Genomic DNA, 24,176 nt, shown 5'->3' on the forward strand with positions numbered 1-24,176 from the left:
GGAGAAAATAGAACAGTTTTTGGACCAGAGTAAGACTCTGAGTAAGACTGGTTCAATCAATTGCTGATAGCTGGTTTCCAGGAGAATGCAGACAGTGCTTAATGTCTTTCATTAGGCAATGTCTATACTATAGTGTAAGATTGTTCAGGTAGGAATAACCTCACACACCGCTCAGTAGGACTCCAAAAAGGCTATCGGAAAAAACTAAATAATGCAGAGATTGCAATAAAAATCTTAACTGCATTTAAAGCTGGACAATTATGTTTACTAGTTATCCTATAAACACCTTATCTGCAATTGATTGAATTTGATTTAAGTATACTTGATCAGTAAGAGGCCTTTAACAGAGGGCTTTACTTAGCCTGGTTCCAGATGTGTATGTGCTTCAGCCAGCTCCTCTGTCATTGTCATACATGTTTATAAACGTGTATGGCATGACAACATAGGAGTCGGCTAAAACACACACAGAGTGGGACCAGGCTAGGCTTTAATCTTTCTAATATTGCATGTTTGACTGATGAGCTTCTATGTGAACCAGGTTATTAACTTGAGGCAGACGACAAAACAGTGTTTTCTTTTTTTTCTTTTATTAACATCACATTATTTACAGAGTAAGAATTGATATTTAAAACAAAAACATTTGAGACTCCATATTACAAAACCACTATAGTTTATGATCTTTGTCATTTTCATAACAAAGATTGCATAGCCACATAGATCTTTTAACTTTCATATCAAGATATATTCTTATTAAATAATGATTAAGTTACTAAAATCCAGAGGGACACATTGCAACATTGTACAGTGTGTACAAGAGGTGCAGTTTAGACAGTATAACTGTGAGATTAACACACATGTACAGGAGACATTACCGTGCTGTGGGTATTAAACAGGCGAGGCTGTTGGAGGTAGAAATCGGAGGAATGAGGAATTCCATGCATTACTATGAGCCCGTCCTCCGATTTCTACCTCTAACAGCCTCCACTGGTATGAAGAGTGAAAGAGTGAAAGCTGAGCTGTGCCTCAGTAAGAAGGACACGTGTGAGTGGCTCACAGCCGACCAGAGTTACTTAACTTCCTCATGAACTTCAACCCGTGGGCGCTAGGACCCATCAGCGTGCTAGGAGCCATGAGAGAGCTGGGTCCCTCCCCCGCCTCTCGTTCCGTCCCGTCACTGCCCAGCTCAGAGTCCAGGTTGTTCTCCATTTCTCCTCCTCTTCCTCCTCCTCTCTCCTTCATCATTATTCCAGGGATGTCCACGTTCGCCTGCACCTCGCCAGGCCTCAGGGGGCGGGGCATGGCATTGTGGGCGGGGTCAGGGCGGAGGCATCGGAAGAGGCCAATCAGGTCGTGTCTGAACTTGGAGCTCATGCCCAAGTAGATGAAGGGGTTGTAGAAGCTGGCTGACTTGGCGAACAGGCTGGCCAGAATGCTGTTGACAGGAGGCACCTGGTAACCCAACATCTCCCACATGGAGATGACTGCATAGGGAGACCAGGCCAATAGGAAGGCTGCACACAGGATCAGAGACAGCTGGAGGGAGGAGGACATAGATAGATAGAGATAGATGCACTCCATGAATGGCCACAAACATATAATAGGAATATTGACCAGTGGAGGCTGGTGGAGGTAGAAATCGGAGGACTGGCTCATAGTAATACATGGAATGGAATGAAGAAAGGTATCAAACACACTAATTTCTCATTCTTTATTACATTCCATGTATTACAATGAGCCCGTCCTCCGATTTCTGCCTCCATGAGCCTCCCCTGATCTAAATCCTACTACAGTAAGGTAATCTGACGGCCCCTCCTCACCCGTGTGATGTTGCGCTCCATCAGCCTCTGCCTCTCGCTGACTGCGCCCCCGCGGCTGCTCTTGTGGGAGGAGCTGACCCGGCGGATGATGGACACGTAGGAGAAGATGATGATGATGATGGGGATGAAGAAGTTGAAGGTGAAGATGCCCAGAACGTAGAGGCGGTAGGGGACAGAGTACCGCGCCTGGACCCAGTCTATCTCACACGTACCGTACTTACGAGCTGGAAGAGGAGGGGAAAACAGCACCGTGTGTTACCACTTCAGGAGAGGCTGGTGGAGGTAGAAATCGGAGGACGGGTTCATTGTAAGGCATGGAATAGAGAATGGTATCAAACACGTGCACCATCCTCCAATTTCTACCTCCACCATCCTCCCCTGGAATGAATTGATATTTATACACATGGATGGAGGGAGGGCCTTACCTCTGTAACTACCCCAGCCCACTAGGGGCGCTCCAGACCAGAACAGTGCCCACAGCCACACTGAAGCTATCACCACGGAAACGTTAAACTTGGTGATGTGCAGAGCTGAAAGACAAGACAGGGATGGTAAGCAATATGATGAAACATGGGCTAAATATGTGTACAGTCTGGGGAAGACGTACTGTACCAAGTGGGGATCCCACCCAGGTCTCCCACACACCAAACCCAAGCGTCTACCATGGGACCAAGAGGACATCCTCATGGTCCTCATTTACACTTCGGCTGGGGTACCCATCACGAGAGCATGAGAGGGAGCCCTGCCCCACATAATAGAATTGGGACGCAGTGCTCTGGATTCAACCTGCTTCTAGTTGACCTGGGCTGCCCTTAGCAGCACCTGGTCTGAGGAGGCCCCCAGCCCCCCTGTCCCCCCAGCCCCCCTTCTCCGTCCGTGCCCCTGGCTGCAGGCTTGGCAGGGCTGCAGCGCTGCATACCGTGGTGAGGCTGGCAGCCTTTGATGTAGCGGATGACACTGATGGCTGTCAGCGTGTTGATGCTGATGAGGCCGAAGAGAAGGATTAGGAAGCCGTCCACCTGGCACAGAAACACAGAGAATATTCTAGATTAAAAACCCAGATCACCTGGCAAACACACACAAGCGGAATATTGTAGATTAGGGACCCCTCCAACTGTGGCCAACTCCCATGACTTAACTCCCGAGCAAATACAGGTATGTCTGGAATCAGGCTTGTCCATCTGACAAACACACATTTAGAATATTCTAGATTATGAACCCATCGACCTGTAGTCTTGTCACAGATCTGTATCTGCTTCAGACAACTCTTATGACTATTGCTGCCATGCTACACATGTTAGGCTTCACAACAGTAGTCACAGTTGGCTAAAGAGCCTTCAGATTTGGGACCTGACTACTATCTGGCCAATGGACAAACTACTAGCTGGCCAAGGCACAGAAACCTGTTGATTAAGATAAATCGTCAGTGTGTTCTCTGCCAACATGTTGGAGTATAATCCGTATTCCCTCCAAATAAACTACGTCATCAGAGCACAATAACCAGACTGAGAGAACTAGCCAGCTAGTCTGCAGATGAACCAGACTCTGAGAGAACTAGCCAGATAGTCTGCAGAATAAAAGCACACTGTGTTCCCTTTTTGAATGTTCTGTTTTTTTAATTATTTCTGTTTTATTCCAGTCATCGGTCATACAGTGGAGGGAATCCTGCGTCGCCAGGGCAACAGTGCTGACAGAGAGAGGCTGGCTCACTTTCCTGGTGGTACTCTATTCTAAAACAGTCACGATGCTAAGATACAAGATCAACAAAACACATGATGTTGGACATCAGTGTATTCAGATCATTTCTCCCCTGAAAAATGATGCTCCCATACAATAGGAAACCAGAGAATGTCATAAGATTAGACTCATGTGTGTTGTCAAATATAGCATTATTAGAAGAAAGTAACCTCATAGAAGAATTAGAATATAGAAAAATTGCTAACTGCTCCTCATATAAGTATGATCATATTGTATGTACACATCAGTGGAGGCTGGTGGAGGTAGAAATTGAAAGATAGGCTCATTGTAATGTATGGAATGGAATGAGGGATGGTATCTGTGTGTGATACCATTCCTCATTCCGTTCCATGCATTACAATGAGCCCGTCCTGCGATTTCTGTTTCCACAAGACTCCCCAGGTACACGTCATTTACACATGTGGATAATTCCCATTGTACAGTACCTGACAGGTCCATATCCTCTGTATCAGCGTCCCTTCGTCCATGAACACATTGAAGACTTCCAGGATGCCCCTGGAGTAGCCAAAGAGAGCGATGCCGGCGTCGGACACGGACAGGTTGAAGGTGAGGAAGTCCTGGGGCTCCAGACTGTGTCTCTCTCTGGTCATCAGCACAATCACCACCCCATTACCTATCCAGGAAAGCCAGCCTGGAGAGGGGTCAGGGGGGTCAGGAGGGATACAGTATGCACAGGATACAGTTGTACAGTTAAATGTTCTCTTTACCAGGTTCCTCTCAACAGCGCAAATATCAGGACGTTACAAATACAATTCCAACACAATAGACACAATAGCAGCAGTGATGGTAGTGAGTGTAAGTGTGTGTGAGTGTTGGTGTGTGTGTGTGCGTGTGTATACCAGGACCAGAGTGATTGCAAGAGGAAAGTTTGGAGAAAAAAGGGTCGGCTGAAGATTTACAGAATACCACCTCATCTGTGAAACATGGTGCAGAGGGTGTTAGGTTTGGGCATGTATAGCTGCCAGTAGAACTTGCTAACTTGTTTTACTTGATGATTGTAACTGCTGACGGCAGCAGCAGAATGTATTTTCAAGTGTACAAAAACATCTTGTCTGCTTGAGTGCAAGCAAATGCCTCCAAATTCATTGGATGGTGCTACATCATATAGTAAAACAATGACCTGAGTTTTTCAGGGTGTAAAAGTGGAAAGGACTTGACTGGCCAAGTCAATCTTCTGATTTAAATTCAATTGAACATACATTTCATTTCCTGATGATATCTTTTTAGGCAAAAAGACCTCAAAACAAATAACAACTGAAGATGGCTGCAGTACAGTCCTGGCAGAGCATCACCAGAGAAGATACTCAGTGCCTGGTGGGGTTAATGGGTCGCAGACTTCAGGCAGTTATTGCATGCAAAAAACATGAGTGCTTAATTTGGACATTTGAATCTGTCCCATTACTTTTGAGTACCCTGACCAACCAATATGTACAAATAAAAAAGCTGCAGCAGAAACAGCAAAATATAGACAGCTGGCCAAGGCAACATAGAAAACCAGGGGAAAAAATACAATATTTGTTTGGGGGGGAAGGTCAGTCAATCATGTACAAAAGAAGAGATCAGGCAGAAAAGCAGGAGTTGCCTGATTAATCAGGAAAAAAGCACATCCCTGAATTGTAATCAGTGGAGGCTGATAGAGGTAGACATCCGAGGACAGGCTCATTGTAATGCATGGAATGGAATGAGGAATGGTATCAAACACGTGAAATCCATTCTTCATTCCATTCCATGTATTACAATGAGCCCGTCTTCCTATGTCTACCTCCACCAATCTCTCTTGATTTAAACAGCAGTCTAGACCCTATAATTTCTAAATCCTTACCCAGTATGAGCAGGTAGACTCCGATGGCGGTCTCTCCCTCATCTGAGACTCTGTAGACGGTCACATTAGCATGGAGCAGGTTAGAGTTCTCCATCAGTACTGCTATCTCTGGGTGATGCAGTTCCCAGTCTGATGCCCCCTGTTCTGGTTCAGTTCTGTCCCAGGTCAGGTGAGTTCTTAAGACCTCTGTGACTACAGGTGAGCTCTGATCCAGCTCCAGGTGACTGCTCAGACTGCTGCTGACACTTGACCTAGTTCAGGTAAGGAACGCTAAATGTCAGGAAGTCAAGATACGGCTCTGTCCGTCTGAAGACCCCTGCTCAGGTGAGCTCCAGGGAGGGCTGTCAGAGGGTCCAGGTAGGATGTACAGTAGCTCAGGTGAGGGTCTGTCTGTAGCAGGTTCAGGTGTGACCGTTTCTAGCAACGGAGCACCATCCTTCTCCCTCTTAACCTCTCCATAGGACGAGCCTCTGTGTCACACCAACAGATGCCTGCCCTGGGAACAAAACATGGTTGTGTCATACATAATTAATCTGATCTCTTGATCTCGTTAAGGAGAGATTTTCTGGGTCAGTGCTAGCCAGTAGGGCTAACCAGAGACGCTAATACAGTGTCATGTACAGTAGCTACATGCTCCGATGTCTGGAAAAAAAAGTTTTATGTACGGGGTTGGATAACACACAAACCAAACATTAGCCCTTTCTGTGTGGCATTAGTGAAGGGAAGGCTGGGGAGGTAGAAATCGGAGGAAGGGCTCCACCAGCCTCCCCTGGTTCATTGTGGGAATCTAGCCTCAGTTTGACTAATGAAGGGGACAGAAAACTGACGTGTGGCATTATAGGGGCCCTGAATTGTATGAAACCTTTATTAATCCATGTATAAACATTTCTCATCCCCACAGTGTCCCTACTAAGTCTCTGCTGTGAAGCCCTTTCATAAACTCTTTTCATAAACTTCATTATCATGAAACAAAATTGGAGATGGAGAGTCCAGTGATTTCAGTGTCAACTGCAGGTGTAACCAAACAACCAAACAGTAGATTAAGACAACTATGCAGTTGATTAAGACTGTTAAACTTTATTGTTGTGAGTGTAAACCAAATTTGTTAATGAACAAACATTGTAAGTATAGTACACATTATAAAACACATGGAATATCAGAGAGTCAGGGCCTAGAGGATCATTAAGGGGGGGGGGGGGGGGGGGGGTCTTGATTGCAGTTGGGAGTCTTCAAGAGGAATGGAATCCAGGAGAAATGTTCATATTTTCTTGCTTTTCACTTTTGGCCAAGAGAGGAAAGCTGTGAACACAGTGAAAACAAGGTCAGAATAAACTCTCTCTCTGCAAGTTTCCCGGACATAGATTAAGTCTTGTCCAAGACTAAAAACATTTTCAATGGAGAATCATCAAACCAAAAGTAGGCTTAATCTGTGTCAAGGAAACTGCCCCAATATCATCAAAACTGAACACAATCCCATGAAAAGTCATTTACAGTGCCTTCGGAAAGTATTCAGACCCCTTCACTTTTTCCACATTTTGTTGTTATAGACTCAATTTAAAATGGATTAAATTAAAAGAATTTGCCATCAATCCACACACAATACCCCAGAATGACAAAGTGAAAACAAGTTTTTAGAAATTTCTGTAAATTTATTAAAACTGAAATACAGAAATAAATTGAGTCTATAACAACAAAATGTGGAAAAAGTGAAGGGGTCTGAATACTTTCCGAAGGCACTGTATATTACTAAACAGAACAAACCTGTTTGATGAACTGTCCTGCATTGAAGAGTTCACTGCATCCATACAGAACCCTCTTCCCTGGCTTAGCCTGTGAGGTCATACAAATCCACACATTAACATACATGTTCAGCCTGAAGACATGAAGAGTGAAAGTTTTGGTTAATAGAGAATATCCGAGTCATAGAAAGCTACCTTTGTGTAATCGACCAGGTTTTGATATTCTATGTAATTGCCCCCTCCGACCACGAAGACGATCGCCTGAAACAGAGGGAGGGAAAGACTCGTGTAGACACAGTATAGACAAGTGGCTCCACCAGCCTCCCCTAGTATAGAACTAGAGCATCACATACTTGCAACTGTCTTAAAATTGATTGTCAACAGTTTTCCTTGACTTGTGAAACACAACTCAATTTCAGTGGTACATAAAAAGAGCTTAAATTCATATTTATTTTAATAACATAGAGCCCAGATCTGTACTGCTATAGCTCTTATTGGAGATGACCAGCCAACCAAGCAGCCAACCATTTAAAAACAGACCCTGCTTTCTTCTCCATGTGCTGGTGACTGTGAGAGGGGCCTCATCTTGTCTCATGACTCCAGCAGTCCTGGCAGTCTTAAATGGAGGCCAGACCAGGGAACAGATTATAGCTGTAGCATTAGCATTAATGCTACCTCTAACTAAGGGGTGTGTGTGTGTGTGTGTGTGTCTGGTTGAGGCCAGGTTAGGGAGCAGATTATAGCTGTCGCATTAATGCTACCCGTGACTTGGGCCGTGCTTTAAGGGCAGCAGATTAGAGCTGTAGTGTTAGCATTAATGCTACCTCTTTCGTAGGCCAGGCTGCTTACAGCTCTACCTCTCACACAGTCAGGCTAGGGTAGGAGAACTATGGCACAGACCAGGGCACGACAGGCCAGAGCCTCTGTGTGTGTGTCCCTCTGTCTCTTTGTATGTGTCTGTCCATCTGTCTGGGCCAGGACTCACCTCCTGGAAGGGATTCTTGTTCCTTGGGATGGAGCTGTGAGGAGAAGAGGAGAAGAGGAAGAGGAGATCAGCACACACTCTTTAACAGTATGACAGTCTAGATGAGTCAGCACCTAATAATCCTCTGGTCAAGGAAAAGCACTAAGGTTCTGAAGGGGGACTTTTATACTGCACTGTAAATAAAGGCCTAACCCAGACTGGCTTGCTGTGAGAGAGTTGAATACGCAGGCATTTTTGCTAATGGTAAAAGTGTTGTTTTGTAAAAACATTTCTAAGCCTTTCTTGGCTTTCAGAACATTATTTTTCAAAGTGGTGTTTCCAACTGTCAACAATGTGATTTGATTATTGTAGAGAATGTAAAGAACTAGTACAAGAGTTATGTCATGCGTTTGGCCTCTTCCTGGCTATAATAGTACTGGGTGTCCTAGATGTTTCTCATCAAATCTCACCTCTCACTGCCGCGCAACATCTTGGGATCAAAATATCTGTAATCATCCGTCTCCTGCAGGTCAGAAAACACATTTATAAAATAATTCATCTATTACACGTTTATAACACATTTATTCCATGTTTACAACACATTCATACAATCACATCAACATGAGAGAGATCCCATTTGAACAATGGTTGAGCTCCAAGCAGTCTGAAAAACACATGTTAACAGATCTCACAGCGCCAGGACAAGTGTTTACCATCTCAGGAACCCCATCAATATAATTTGACAATCTTATCATAACGCGCAGCATGACTGTTCTAAAGATGGCTCCAGAATGTGACCGACATCATCCCATTCCTGAGCAGATCACTCCTGAGGAGTTGGGTCCTGAGAGACAGATTCAACCAATAGGAGGACTCAGACTGAGTCAGTCCTGGCTCCATTCAGGCGACACCTAACAGCTTTCAACAGAGGCTTCCCATTTATACTCAGAAGTCTACTTGGCGTTTTATCCTGCTCATCCATCCTCTGTCCACTGGAAGCCAAATCTCTCTCTCTCTCTCACCCCCCACTCACCTCCTCCTACAACTACCACTTCTCTCTGCTATGGACCACATTCATACTTGGGCCAAATCTACCCCCCCCCCCCTTCCTCTCCCCCCTCTTACCCTTCTCTTCTCAAATCTACCCCTCTCTCCTTTCTACGGACCACATACACTCCTAGGCCAACACTACCCCTCTCCTCCCTCCTCCCCCTTCTCTTCCCCTCCTCCATTCTCTTCCCTTCTCCTCCCTATGGGCTGTATTCTCTCCTGGCAGCAGAGTGTCCAGCTCACATACTTCACGGCAGGAGTGAATACTTCAGAGTCACACTGCTGAAAGAGGAGCCCCTGTGCTCTGTAAAGAAGCTAAATGCTCCAGATTTTTGTGCTATCAGCTTTCGGGCCCAGAGGACAGCCCAGTGTAGGTTCTGGTATCAGACCTCAACACACTGTTTAAGCCTGGGAGAGGGAAAGGTATTGTGTTCAATATACCCACCCACATTACACCTGTCCTAGAGGACCATCGAATGGGGGGGGGGGGGGGTGGGGGGGACTGAGGTGTCTCTCTCTACCTCCGCCTTTCTCTCTTCCCCCCTCACTTTCTCTCTCCCCCTCTCAGTTCTTAGGACAACAGCAGTATTGTACAGGGAGCTGAAACTCCAGGAGCTGAGAAAATGATAATATTGTTATGTCCACCTCAGTGTTGGGAGGGGGGGGGGTCATCTAACCAGGCAGTAATAAGATCAGGGGAGGCTGATGGAGGTAGAAATTGGAGGACGGGCTCATTGTAATGAATGGAATGGAATGAGGAATGGTATCAAACACCCTCCAGCTACAGAAAGAGCAGGGTCTTGTGGAATACAAAAAGAGGTTCTGCTCTACTTTGAGAGATGCTTATCACAGATAAATAAGCAGCTGATTCATTTCTGTGTAGAGGTAGCTGGTCCAGAGTACATTAGATGACTTGACTACCCCTGGAGGAAACCCCCTACGTCCATGGGCCAACAGAAGACAGGAGAGAGGGAACAGAATAGTTTTACACCTTCACTGTACTGTACTAATAGCCAGTAAGGAGCTAGGAGGAGAGAGCTGAGAGTGCTGGGGTGTAACCCAACCCCCTCTCCAGCCTCTATCCTCTAACAAGGGTATGAGAATCCCCAAGGCTGCCCAGATGCCTGTACGTCCACCCACCTACCCACCTACCTACCAACCCACCAACCCTCCCCACCCACCCTACCTCCCTTCTTCCTTCCCTCCCTACCCACCCACATAATGCCTGGCAGAAACATATTAACGCCCAGGACTAAGGTTTACTACAACCATGGGACCCTCTATGTAGCGAGCTACAGCTACCGCATTCCTTCTTAGACAGGTAATAGAAGTCCTAGTAATAACACGCAGGGGAGGCTGGTGGAGGTAGAAATCGGAGGACAGGCTTATTATAATACATGGAATGGACTAAGGAATGGTATCAAATACCATGCATTACAATGAGCCCGTCCTCCGATTTCTACCTCCACCAGCCTCCACTGCTACACAGGTAGTATGCTGGGCCCCCTCTTATGCAGGTAGGGCAGTGGACCCCCTCCCTCCAGGTTCTTAATCCCAGGCTGAGTGCTGAGTGCCCTCTGTAGCAGAAGCCCTCTGGCATCCCTACTGTATTACACACACCACTGCTGCTGCTCCTGCGGCCGGCCAGGTATTCACTAAGCAGCTTAGCTAGGGCTGCTGCCATACTGAAGAAATCAAACAGCCAGAAGTCTGTCTATGCTATTCTGTCCCAGTCTCTTGTTTTAATTTAGTCAGAGTCAAAATAGCAGTTTGTTTTCCTTTGAATACTTTTTATGCGCTTCAATTTAATTTAGGTTGCGTAGGGCAAGGGAACTGCTTATACAGTATCTCTACAAATGGAACCACTGGAAAAACCGATGGAAAATGCAATCCCCCCACCCACCCAGTGTGCTGGACAAACCAAATCAAGCGTAACCAAAGGCATTAGAGACCCGGGCCCAGTCCCAGGTGTGCTAATATGAAGAGGAACACTGGAACACTTCCTGAATGAAGACAGGAGATTCCTGGTCATTTATCTTGTCCATCCATCAACATGGCTCCCTCATAGACATGCTGCACGCACGCACGCACGCACGCATAGAGAGAGCGAGAGAGGAGGGGAGGGGGGGGACACAGACCAACAGAGGACTCACCGGGTTAGATTTCATCTCCATCAGGTTGTCCAGAATGCGTGTCACCGGCAGGTTCTGAAAGAGAAAGACTTTCAACTTAGTTCTCTGTCAGACATTACTTGCAAGAACACATGTGGTAGAGAACAAGTAATCAATCAAATCTTGTTTGCGAAGGTCCCTCCCTCCTCCCGCAAAAAACATCTTTACAAAGGACTTCATTGTGGAGTTCCAGCATGATACACAGGACTATGTGGTGAACTACTCACATGCTGTTTGAGAACCAGGTTCTTGACTCCCTCCATGACAAACTGGGAGCCTGTGTTCATCACTCTGGAGAAGAGACTGAGGGGGGGGGGGGGGGGGGGAGTCAGGGTTAGGATGGAGATCAGGAGCTAGATCTGTTTGTGCTGAAGTAGCCAACTTCTATAACTAGCTTTTGGCATAGCCTGGTCCCAGATCGGTATGTGATTTAGACAATGCCTATGACCATGCTAGGGGTCAGTTGTGGTCAAAGCCTCTCTTACCCCATTGGTTTCACTCCGCTGTTCCCGTAATTAGCTGGCGTCGCAGCCATCTTTGTAAAAGCCCTGGGAAAACATCAACAATTCATGAGTTGTTTGTCCTAAAAAAAACTTGTTTGTGACTATTTATTTTGACATTTGCTTGTGCAGTGTGAACTACAATATGATGTGACTCTGTGCTTGTGCCAACTTACTTCCACTGCTTTATGTAGTTTAGAACTACAATATGATATGAATCGGTTGATGATGATGTATGACGATTATGTATAGATGATTCACTTACTTTAGACAAATGTACTTCTTGTAAGTCGCTTTGGATAAAGGTGTCTGCTAAATGTCAAAAATGTAAATGTAAAAAAAAAAGAAAAAGTAAAATCTGTGCTTGTGACTACTTACTTCCACTGCTTTATGTAGTTGAGGGGCGACAGGTCACAGCCTGTATCCAGGAGAGCCTTCTTGTATTGCTCCACGTCAGCCTGCAACACACAACATACACTGGTGAGACACTGCGATCATAGATAAAAGTGTTGTCTTTTCTGAACGGTGAAACCAATACTTTATGTACACAAATACCATCAAGTAAAAGCTTGAGAATTTCTATTTTAACCTCATAGTAATTGTTTAATTTCAAATCCAAACTTTTGGAGTATAGAAGAAAAGAAAAATGTGTCACTGTCCCATTACTTCCAGAGGGCACTGTACACTGGAGACACAGTGATCATAGAGCAGGTACTAGACATCTAGTAGTGCATTCTTTAGAGGGACCAAGAACCTCTACAATTTCCAAACCTCTACAATCTGAGTATTACTGTGTATATGGAAGCAGCACATGATGGAACAAACCAGCCGTTTCTAACAAAGTCTCTCAGTGTCGCCAGATAGATGCTTTATCCCATCGTTCTCAGAACCCTGCTGATGATAACTGAGAGAGACGACATCATGTGTTTACATGACGGCCATTTTGACTCCACATCAGTCGGAAGGCGGACTAATGTGCCAGAGGGAGGTTGCAGCTGAGGAACAGAGTGAGAAAGAGGGTAATCTCAGGGTAAGCTGCTGGGTTCAGCAGGACAGAAACGCAGGGCAGATGAAAGGAGCGATACCACAAAGACCCAAAGCAGATTTCCTGCTTGACTTCAGCTGTCAGCCTCCGACCCAGCATCCCCCTCAGAGGAGAAGGCCTATTAGAGAGGCCATTGATCAATGTGATAGGTCGGGACAGTCTGATCCTACCAACTTTGGTCCCACAGAAACCAGCCAGAGCTTAGCCGGGACCGAGCCAGAACCAGCTGTAGCCAGGACTGAGACAGAACCCAACCTGCATAGACCCAGAACTCATAGAACAGACATATCCACTCATGGCAGCTTGGCTGGCCTCAGGTCTTCAGCCAACTCATGAAGGACTGTTGATTTGTTGTTCCCAGCCAGCGTAGTATCAGGACACCCTCCAGACCGTGGTGAATTGGCTGGTACAACAAAGATGGCCGCCGGTCCACCTCATCCAGGACAAATGATTTGAATGAGGACTGTCTGTTCCCATTCTAATAATTCAATTTCTATGCAAGCCAGAGAACCCAGCCACAATCCAGTGGCTTTCTGTGTTGGAATGTCTTCAGTCCCCGTGGTGAAGCTGAAGTGTGGTTAGTAAAGAGGTGGTGAGTGACGCGGCTTGGGACAGAGCCAGTTGTTGGGGTCGTACGCATCACAGCCCGGTCCCCTAGTTACAGCCTGCGTCATCTCACAGAAGGACTGGTGGGACTAAAAGCCCAGTCACTCTGGGTTGGGGGGGTACTGATGGGACTCAGTCCACAGGGGAGGGGGGAGAGGAGAGGCACTGGATACAGCATACATACAGAGGAAGAACAAGCTTGTATTATTGCAGTCCAAGAGTAATGGCAGTTGGCCCCGGCATCAAAGCCATATCGATGTTCCTGGATGCTGCGCCGCATGTCTCATATCTGTCATATGGAACAATAAGGCCTTTTGAACGCGCTCAGAGACAAGCTGGTTTGAATATCAGATCAGATGAAATATGAAATGTTGGGAATTGGGTGAATGACATGGCTTACTGGTATTCTAAACAATGAGATCCTATGCGGCAGCCAAAGTTGTTATGGGTGTGTGTCACTGTGGTAGTGCGTCCAGGGAGACCACAGGCTGCTGTCTCTAAGGGGACTGGTGGCTTCTCTGCTGCCTTTAGAGTTACATCAGACAGCACATGGAGCCTGCTGCAGTGCATCTTCTGCTGCAGTGGTTCAAAGGTGAGCTACAGCTGATGGACTAGGTGGTGTTTTCACCATGTTCATTATGCTATCCTTATGTGTGTGTGTGTGTGTGTGTGTGTGGTGGGGCATCTCACCTCTGAAGGAGGCTGCAGAGCTGTGACGTAGAAGATCAGGAAGAGTCTCATCTTGTCCTCTGGGGTTCCCGCTGTAAACAAACAAACAACATAGTTCAGTGCACCAACCGTAATATCCACAAGCTCATTTGAAGGTTTCTTTATTTTTCCTCTGGCTTGGCCCAGTTCAACCATTGTTGACCTACCATCAGGGTCACTGATGATGTCCAGTAAGGACTTGTCCAGAGTTGACTTGCTCATCAGCTTCTCCTCATACTCGAAGTACACGTCCAGTTTACGGCTCTGAGGAGGAAACAACAGGTACAGACCGGTTAGAGGAAAGTTTCAAGCTGTCATTCCTGTAAGAGAAAGACTACTACAACAAAAAACAATCATTTCAGATCATCTCACACTTCAACTATCCTCAAGTATAACAAGTGTCTATGGTGTATGTTTCAAGAGAAGATGTGACAGATCAGATGAAATATCAAATGTTGGGAATTGGGTGCATGACATGGCTTACTGGTACTGTAAACAATGAGAATGAGGTTGGAATGTTTCTAGACAAGATGTGGTCCATGACGGTGGTGACTACATAAGTGTGGAGGTCTACCACCCTCTCCAATAGTTGTAATTATGATAACACTACGTACGGCCTAAGGTGATGTATAAAGTTGTATGCTAACCTTGATGTGGTCCAGGACGGCGGTGGCTACGTTAGTGTGGAGGTCTATCAGCCTCTTCTTCTCCAGCAGCTCAGGGAGGGAACTGAAGGAGGGGAGAGACAGGGAGGCATTCATCTACTGCAGAAAGAAGAGGCTGGTGGAGGTAGAAATCGGAGGACAGGTTCATTGTAATGCCGTTTCTGCTCACCTGACAGCGGAGGTGAGTTTGGCGGTGTTGTCTGACAGCATGCTAATGGCTCCCTCATCCTCTCCTTCTAGTCCCTGGAGAGGAGAGAGAGTTGGAAGGACTGTAAGTCTGCATTTTCAGACCAAAACTCTGGTTGAATAATGACCGTTTTCTCAGAACCATTGTTAAAATCAAGCTACAATAATAATCATGCTGTAGAGCATTCAGAGTTGTAAGTTTTGCTCTGCTCAGCCCTCTGTGCGTCTCAGAGTATCTCTGTGCGTCTCACCATGATGCTCTTGAGGCGTTTGACCTCATCCTCCTGCGCTCGGTACGTGTCCAACTCCTCCTGGACTGACTCTGCTACCTCTGGGAATGGGCTGGAAACCACAAAACACAACACTGTCAGCCAATCATAGAACTCAATACATACTGGAACACCCAACACAACACTGTCAGCCAATCATAGAACTCAATACATACTGGAACACCCAACACAACACTGTCAGCCAACCATAGAACTCAATACATACTGGAACACCCAACACCGCACTGTCAGCCAATCATAGAACTTAATACAAACAGTACTGACACACCCAAAACAACACTGTCAGATAATAGAACGGGAAAAACATTTGTTTGACATATACTGTTTCTATATTTGATCTTCATCAATATTTCTTCAGATAGAGTTACTATTATATTATGAAGCTACAATGAGAGGCTAGGCAGTGGGTTCTGAGGTGAGGTTCCTAACTCACCTGCCCTTGTGTTTCTGCCAGAACCTGTCTGCAGCGGTGAGGTCATAGCTCTTCTTGTTCTTCTTCTTTGGTCTGGCTCCTGCAGGCGACGCCTCGGCTCCCACAGACTCATCCATACTCACCCTGTTCAGGTGGAAGTCCTGGAGAGAGGGAGAGGGAGAGAGAGAGAGGGGGAGGGAGGGACAGAGGGAGAGAGAGAGAGATCTGTGAATCATCTGAATCATAATAACTTCTACATAAGGTAGTTAACTTGTTTTTTGTTGCAGAAAATAAAGACATAAAACGTCTATAAATCATTGTGTCAGTTTCTACACAGTGTAGGGAGAGACAGGAAGAGGAAAGTCGGTGGCGGCTGGCAGAATATTCTGGAAATACTTCTGCCCACAACATTGGAAAAAGATTCATCTCATCCATGAATACCTCAGGGATCAACATTGATATCTACTTACATCATCATAATACTCTCAGAGCATAATAACAACCGTTGCCATAAATATCACGTCTAAAACAAAGGACTCGCAATATTGTAAACCTGCTCCCTAAGAGCAGGAGGCAGGTCTACAGCAATATATTCACTATCATTCATTTGGTAATCATAATAACTATACTTTGACTCCCCACAGCACACATGCAGTATCATCTGAATCGGGGAAGGCACGTGTTTGATACCATTCCTCATGCCATACCATGCATTACAATGGGCCCATCCTCCGATTTCTACCTCCACCAGCCTCCCCTGGACTACAGTACACCACAAATAATTCAGGGCGGGATGCTGGGAAACGGTTCCTCTGATATTTACAACCTCTGGCCGCAGACGGAACACTGTGCTCATACCAGAGTACTCTGCCTCTTCATCTTACACATACAGTCACTGCAGAAACATTCCCAATAAAACGTCTTAGTTTAGTTTCCATGAAAAGTCACACCACCATGGTCGGCGATATTAAATTTACAGTTGAGAATCTTGTCGACAGTCACAGTAGGCGACATAGACATGAATTCCTAATATTTGTACTGTATGTATATGACAAATGATTTGTAAAGAAAGTATACGTCAGTTATACTTCTCGAATTAGAAGTGGTGGGCGGTAAAGAAATGAGCATCAAATAATTCCTACTAATATGTTGAACGTCAACGTCCTGTGTCTGTTATACACATCACAACAAGCAGGTGGGTGTATGACAGAGCAGCCTCTTCCTGGGGGACCTGTCTAGAATGAGAATGTGGACTTCAAAAATGCCTGTCCATTCTACTTCTATGATGACAGATCTGCTTCTCCCGATCTTATACAGCTGCTTCCCTGGGGGGCCTGGGACCCATCTTACCAGGACGTCATGGATCAGAGCCTGGTAGGTCCATGTGTGATGGAGTGGGGTGGCCAGGTCCAGGTTACGATCAGCCAGGACAAACAGAGGCCTCTGGAAGCTGCAGAGAGAGAGAGAGAGAGAGATGGAGATGGAGAGATAGAGAGGGAGAGGTAGGAAGAGAGAGAGAAAGAAAGAGGGGAGGGAGGGAGAGAGGAGAAGAAATTAGAGGATGATTAATCTGCCCAGAGTTCCCCTTTGGCCTCTCTCCCTCTCTCTGCTCCTCAGCTGAAACAGAAGAAGGATTGAAATAGATCCAAGGAGAGTCCCAGAGGAGGCTTGGCTGTTTTCTCTTTATCCATCACTGAGGACTTCCATCTCACTGCTCAGGCCTTCAGGAGGACAGAAGGAAGAAAAGAATGAAGAAATAGTGGAACAGAGGGTGGGGTGTACTGTTTTTAAAAACCTTCTCATCACACTGAGACTCCCATCACACTGTGACCCAGATGTTAAGAACGTTTTCTCATCATCCTAGTTGTGCACCTTTTATTACATTTTTAATTTAATTTAATTTTCCAAGCTAGGCTGTAGTAGTTTGGGTATTCTTTCCACCATGTGGTCTGTTTGGAATATATATACATACATATATGTACACCTTCTCATGGTGGAGGTGGTGTAATGGTGTGGGGGATGTTTTCTTGGCACACTTTGGGCCCGTTAATACCAATCAATCATCGCTTGAATGCCACAGCCTATTTGAGTATTGTTGCTGACCATGTGCATCCCTTCATGGCCACAATTTACCCATCTTCTAATGGCTACTTCCAGCATGATAATGCACCACGTCACAAAGCAAAAGTCATCTCAATCTGGTTTCATGAACATGACAATGAGTTCAGTGTTCTTCAGTGGCCTTCCCAGTCACCGGATCTGAATCCAATAGAACACCTTTGGGATGTGGTATAACGGGAGATTCACAGCTTGAAAGTGCAAACTTTTGACTGGTACTGTATATATATATATATATATATATATATATATATACACACACACACACACAATGTATATGTATCAATAGTCTGTGTCTCTCCTGGTCTCCTACCCAGAGTGCTTAGCTCCCTAACCCACCTGAACTGTCCGGCGCCCATGTTGTCTCCAGTGAACAGACTATTCCTGGCGTCTCGCAGGTTCTCCCGAAGCTTCTTGTCCAGTTTCTGAAACAGAGAAAGTGCGTTAGACCTCGCCTCTTATGACGAGAGCCAGTAGGTCTTTTACGTACAGTAGGTGACTGTGCTATACATTGGCCATGTTCCAATGTCCACGTTAGCATACGGTTTTAGTATGAAACAATGTATAAGCCATGTATTCTGAATAGTATGCTACCGTGGATATCAGAGTATGACCATTCATTGTCTCCTACTGTATGTGGATGACAGGGGAGGCTGGTGGAGGTAGAAATCGGAGGACGGGCATGAATTGGAATAAGGAATGGTATCAAACACACGTGCCCAGCACATTCACATTCACACACACACACAGACACACACACACACACACACACGTGTTTGATACAATTCCTTATTCCATTCCATACATTACAATGAGCCTGTCCTCCGATTTCTACCTCCACCAGCCTCCACTGGTGGATACCTGTGCTAGACATGGTCTGTTACGTAGGTGCCTGTGTTAGTCTCTGTCCTTTGCGTAGGTAAAAGGCCATGGGAGTCTAGACTCCCCCACCGGTCACACTGGTACAGTATGGCGAACAAAGACAGGTCTTGTCTGACTAGCAACGCTGCACACATCCATTAAGGCCCTGCTGGATCAGCTTGCAGTCCACACCACATCAACATTCCTCTCCCTACTCTGGGTACAGAGTCTACCTGCCAATGCTGTCAGGATGGAGAGACTCTGGTGGAGGAGGAGAGGGGGGGGGGAGGTCATCAAATTACTCATTTCCCTTTCCCCACCATGCCCTGTGGGGATGGGTACTCTTCCTCATCCAGACCTGGGTTCAAATAGAATTCCTTTTCTCTTTCAAATACTTTAACTGAGCCTACAGTACTTCACCTGGCGCAATGGAACCCATCGGGTAGTCCACACAGGTGCAATCAAACACCCAAAGTATTTGAGAGAAAATAAATTCTATTTGAATCCAAGTATGGAACTGTACTCTCCCCCCAGCTCTCTCCTCACAAAGGATGCAATGCTAATCCTTATTCTGAAGTATGCACTGATGCATTCCCCCACACAGATGTAAAAGGGAATGGATTGGTATAAGAGCCCATGCTTAGAACATCCCTATGCTTATTTTCTTTGTTTATCCATGTGGGGAAGTACACAAGTGGAGCTCTAGGACCCAGCAGAAGAGTGTTGTGACTAGCCTGACAGTGACTGCACATGGACATCAGAGGAGCACAGATGAGTAGGATGGATGCCAGGGTTACTAGAGGAGTACAGATAGAGTATGGATGCTCACCACCGCCACCATCTCTGCAGCGTTCCCTCTGGGGCAGCGGATTATAGGGACAGCACCTAGGAGAACACACATGACACGTGCTGGTGACTGGACAGGGACGGGGGGGCATTGATGACTGTAGCAGAGGTTGACTATGAATGGGACGATGTGGAGGTGTATTCTACTGTAGGGAGGTGAATCCCACCAGGAGGTTAAACTAACATCGATGGGTAACATGCACATCCTAATCTCTTCAGAAAACCAGGGCTTGGCCAATGGAATCCAGATGAAGAAATAAGAGGCTGTGTGTGGGTATACTGCACTATGTGAGGGCTTCCTGTTTCTTCATGTGGGTTGAACTGACTGTCTTATAGACACTAGGTTAGTTAGAGGGCTCACATCAGTGGAGGCAGAAATCGGAGGACGGGCTCATTGTAACGCATGGAATGGAATGAGGAATGGTATTACAATGAGCCTGTCCTTCGATTTCTACCTCCACCAGCCTCACATGGATGATGGGATTATTCCATGTGTCCCATAGACAGTCACAGTGTAGGAAATTATATTTTTTCAAATGGTGTCCATCTCTGTATGATTGCTACTGCTTTAGTGGGTGATAGTAATAGTAACACTGCCATCTAGCAGATACAAACGGTACTATAGCCAGAAGAAATAAAAAATATTAAAAACACAGAATCCAACAGTTTATTTTCAAATGATAAAGAAACATTCTAAGAGGCTTGCCAGTGTAGACAGTATGGGAAAAAGTAGAAGAGAGATTCTAGAACTCACCCAGAGTGACAAAGAAGCAGAAGAGGCTGTCGACTATCGTGTCCATGATGGCGTCCATGTCTGTGTCCATGATGTCTGGTTTGTTAATCGCTGAGAAGATAGAAAACAGAAAAGAAAAACAAAACAGATTGAAGACAAACACACTCAGAAAGACAAAGACAGCTTCATGCTTTAAATGACTTCGGGATTGCATTCTGACAATAATAAATCTGAATGTACAAGTGGTACTAAACATACATCCCATCAAGTAAAGGTTTGAGTTAAACCATTACATGTACTCTAGGTTACTCACCATGGTAGGAGATGAGCTCTTTGTTTTGGTTGCAAAGGATGAACATGTCATCTTCAAGAGTGATGAAGTTCAAATACTGGTCAAACACCTGGAGGGCAGAAGACCATGGTGTTAGGATGTCTAGCAGGACAGAACATCATAGTGTTAGGATGTTACTGGTCAAACTCCTAGTAGGACAGAACACCATACTGTTAGGATGTTACTGATCAAACACCTAGTAGGACAGAACACCATAGTGTTAGGATGTCTGGTACATACACTGGACATGTTGGGAGATATTTTCTGAATCCCAAACCGCCCCCTCCCCTTCCTGTAACTCTGAGAGGATTGCCTATCAGATGGGAAAGTGGAGCATCCTCCATTCTGCTTAAACCTGTCCCATTCTCTCAGATCTACAGGAGTGCCTCTGGGGTAAGGGCTTTGGGTTGGTCTGGGCCCAGTATTTCAAAACCTTCAATGTAGATCACAATGATCCAGATAATGTTCTTGCGATCCAGGATCAGATCAAACTACTGGGCCTTGGGGTTCAGAAGACTTAAACGGGTCCTGTTCTCTCAGATCTACACAGGTGTGCCTCTGGGGTCAGGTACGTGGGTTGGTCTGCGGTTCAGGAGAGACCTGAGTGTTGTAATGCTGTGTGATGTGTTATGACAGGAGAAGACTCGGGGGGGTATACAGGTACGTCAGGGGTGGCAGGTGGAGGTAGAAATTGGAGGACGGGCTCATTGTAATGCATAGAACGGAATGAGGAATGGTATGAAACACACGATTTCTACCTCCATCAGCCTCCACTGAAGTATGTGCATATGTGTGTGTGTGCATACGTTTATTGTTGTGTTTATAGTATGATGTTTCACTTTTTTTTTGTATGTGTATGATGTGATGTTTTTTTTGTAAAATCTTTGCATGGTAATGTTAAATTCTGTTCAATACAGTACGAGTTGATTGTACCTTGGTGACCTGGTTGACGGCGTTAGCGGCCAAGGCAGCGCTGGCTATGTCCTCTAGCTTACTCCTGGAGATGGCAGAGATGAAGTTCAGGTAGTACGACTCATACAGCTGGTTACGGAGGTCCTGGAGCAATAGAAAAAATAACCCAAAAGTCAATACATTTGTCAATACAAGTTAAATGCATTTGATTGTTATATTGCATTATAATATATTTGAATGTATTGTATTTTACTGCCATGTGGGAGTATTGATATACAAGTGGTCACCAATTATTCCATGAGCTATTTGATACAGAGCTTCAGTTTACCTCAAGTTAAAGTGCATTGATATCTGGTGATGTGTTATGATAGGAGGGAGAGATGCTTACTTGGCATATACGGTCTATGTTCTCCTCTGTGGGCATGACAAAGTAGATGGCCGGCACATCTGGGATGGGGTCTCGATCTGAATGCAGCAACCTGTAGAGTAAGATAAGAGGTTGATTCCAGGCTGTTCTCAATGTTGTCTTCTATTGATCTGAGTCAACACACAGTCCACCTAGCAATGGTGTATGGATTTAGCTATCAATTGCTTCATTTATTGTTGACTCACATTCCTAGCCTGAGTCCCCATCCATAGTTGTGGTTTGTTTGTGCTACCTTGCTCAGATCTACTACTAATGATATGATTGATCAGTAGATGGGTTCCTCAGACAGGTCAAAGGTTTCTACAGTCATATCAGTACTGATGTATGATCATGAGTGTGGTTTTTCTCTAAATCTGGCCTCCCTCTGGAGATGGAAGGTTCTAGTCTACAGGCCTGGAAAGATTAAGCCATCTATTGGTCATCATGTCTTGATGAGCGGTGCGTCACTCACAAGTGGAGTGTGATGCCCATGTCCCTGAGCTCCTTCACAGCCAGGAGAGGTGATATGATGTCCTGGCCAAACCTGTCGTATATCAACACCTGAACACACACAGAGAGGAAGCGTATCAACACAAGCACACAGAAACCTGCAGTTAGGCCTCAGTATACTATAACCAATGTAAGAATGAACCCAAGCCTGCATCATATTTGACATTCAAGAAGAATTTATCTCATAGTCTACATTCATAAGAACACACCTGTCTTTGTTCCACTGGAAGCAAACATTGAAACAATAACGCAAGTGAATTCAGGGCTGTAATAATGATCTCTCTGAAGGACATCTACCTTCCATACTGGCTCAGAAGCAGTGTTCTTCAAAGGAGGAGCGTTGAAGTTCAGCATGCGCTTCAGGGCAGCTGGGGGGGGACAGAGGGGGACACGTCACTTCACCATGACAGCCCTGCTTCGTGAATGTACAGCAGGTGAGGCTGGTGGAGGTAGTAATCCGAGGACAGATGTGTCCATGCATTACAATTAACCTGTTCTACCTCCACCAGCCTCAACTGATGTACCACATATACTGTAGCCTAAGTTCTACTGGGAATGACCTTTTCCATCTGTCATGCTTATATCTATACAGATATGTTCATACATAACAGTTAGTATTGGGTTCAAGTGAATGTAAACAGACTCCTTGCAGCAAATGTGTTGAAGGTATAACGCATACAGTTAGAATTCAATTCAGTCTTAGGCTCTGACAAATGAGGCATTTGGACATTACTCTTGGCTACTGTACTGGATATGAAAAGAGATAGATATAGTAGCCTACACAACCACACCAAACAAACCAAAGATGCACCAAAGCCGAGTAGGGAGAAAGCAACCTAGTATTAGACATTCTATTACCACACCCCCATCTTGCCGACCACAGTAGCATGTACTATGCTCGATTACCGTAACCAAATATTGCGCTAGAGCAGGAGTTGTTTGACAGCATTATTAGTTCACTAGGCGGTTGTGGTGAAGTACAGTACTCATAATCTAGATACACAACAGAGCTAGCTAAATTAGCAGGATGTGACAGGTGTCTCTCTGCTGCACGTCATCTCACGTGAAAGTAGTGGGTGATAAGCAAACATTTCTAGATTTTATCGGCATGACTACTAAATCAATCTCTAGGATATAGCTAAGAATAGAATATAGGGGTAGTTCGCTAGCGGTGGACAATCTAGCTAGCTAACGTCTTGCATTTTCTCGGAGACATGATATGTGGCAGTTTAGGGGGTTTGGTGTGTTATTTTCAATTCGACAACTATCTAGGGTCAAAGACAAGAGAATTATACAACATATAATGAAAATGTCTTCATTCCTCACTCATACGACTTGCTGACTAGGGTGAGAAATGAATAAACGAAACCATTGACAAACCTGCCTGCTTTTCCCGGACGGAGGCGGCCATCTTTTCTGTTTATGCGGTGACGGGGCATTCGAATGACGTGGCAGTGAAGTGTACGTTCGATGACGTCTTGTAATTAACGAAATATCAAAACGTTACTGCCACCTAATGTGCATGTACATGCACTGCTCATGGAGTGTAGGCTATTTTACGTTTCTCTTACAACGTATGGACTGTCACAGAGCGAGATATGTATTAACCGTATTTGACTGTTATCATCTTTGGCATACTCCGACCATAGGCAACATCTTGTAAGTCTATGCATCTTACTAGTCTCCTTTATCAGTCGACTATGACATGGATAAGTCAGTGATCAAT

General features: G+C 45.3%; 2 protein-coding genes across 2 annotated transcripts; both read right to left on the reverse strand.

The window, feature by feature from the left end:
- Nucleotides 1–1,050: 1,050 nt before the first annotated feature.
- opn6b (opsin 6, group member b) lies at nt 1,051–5,491 on the reverse strand (the record flags this gene model as incomplete). The annotated part of the gene is made up of 6 exons (XM_083684095.1): nt 1,051–1,533; nt 1,818–2,041; nt 2,243–2,347; nt 2,737–2,836; nt 4,001–4,206; nt 5,398–5,491. 6 exons carry the CDS (start codon nt 5,489–5,491, stop codon nt 1,051–1,053), a joined length of 1,212 nt encoding a protein of 403 aa, XP_083540221.1.
- A 972-nt stretch (nt 5,492–6,463) lies between these two features.
- On the reverse strand, nt 6,464–23,884 carry scfd1 (sec1 family domain containing 1). Its single transcript, XM_083684016.1, has 25 exons — nt 23,831–23,884; nt 22,748–22,818; nt 22,413–22,501; nt 21,923–22,013; nt 21,556–21,678; nt 20,605–20,692; nt 20,313–20,402; nt 19,542–19,597; nt 18,191–18,276; nt 17,084–17,183; nt 15,755–15,894; nt 15,283–15,373; nt 15,015–15,088; nt 14,828–14,909; nt 14,348–14,444; nt 14,163–14,233; nt 12,200–12,279; nt 11,807–11,869; nt 11,549–11,624; nt 11,304–11,357; nt 8,571–8,623; nt 8,122–8,155; nt 7,332–7,397; nt 7,159–7,227; nt 6,464–6,696 (listed from the first exon to the last, which is right to left on the reverse strand). The coding sequence occupies exons 1-25, from the start codon at nt 23,859–23,861 to the stop codon at nt 6,673–6,675; spliced, it is 1,899 nt and encodes a 632-aa protein (XP_083540142.1). The 5' UTR covers nt 23,862–23,884; the 3' UTR covers nt 6,464–6,672.
- Between the last annotated feature and the right edge of the window lie 292 nt (nt 23,885–24,176).

This window comes from Argentina silus, assembly GCF_951799395.1.
Source record: "Argentina silus genome assembly, chromosome: 13".
NCBI classification, from domain to species: Eukaryota; Metazoa; Chordata; class Actinopteri; order Argentiniformes; family Argentinidae; genus Argentina; species Argentina silus.

What these genes read in the sequence shown, in the direction of transcription:
- scfd1 (XM_083684016.1), bottom strand. Translation starts at nt 23,861, where the DNA reads ATGGCCGCCTCCGTCCGGGAAAAGCAGGCAG. An exon ending in TGGCAGAAACACAAGGGCAG is followed by an intron (nt 15,374 to 15,754) that starts GTGAGTTAGGAA and finishes TGTGGTTTCCAG; the next exon opens with CCCATTCCCAGAGGTAGCAG. An exon ending in ATGTTGCGCGGCAGTGAGAG is followed by an intron (nt 8,156 to 8,570) that starts GTGAGATTTGAT and finishes TTCTCCTCACAG; the next exon opens with CTCCATCCCAAGGAACAAGA.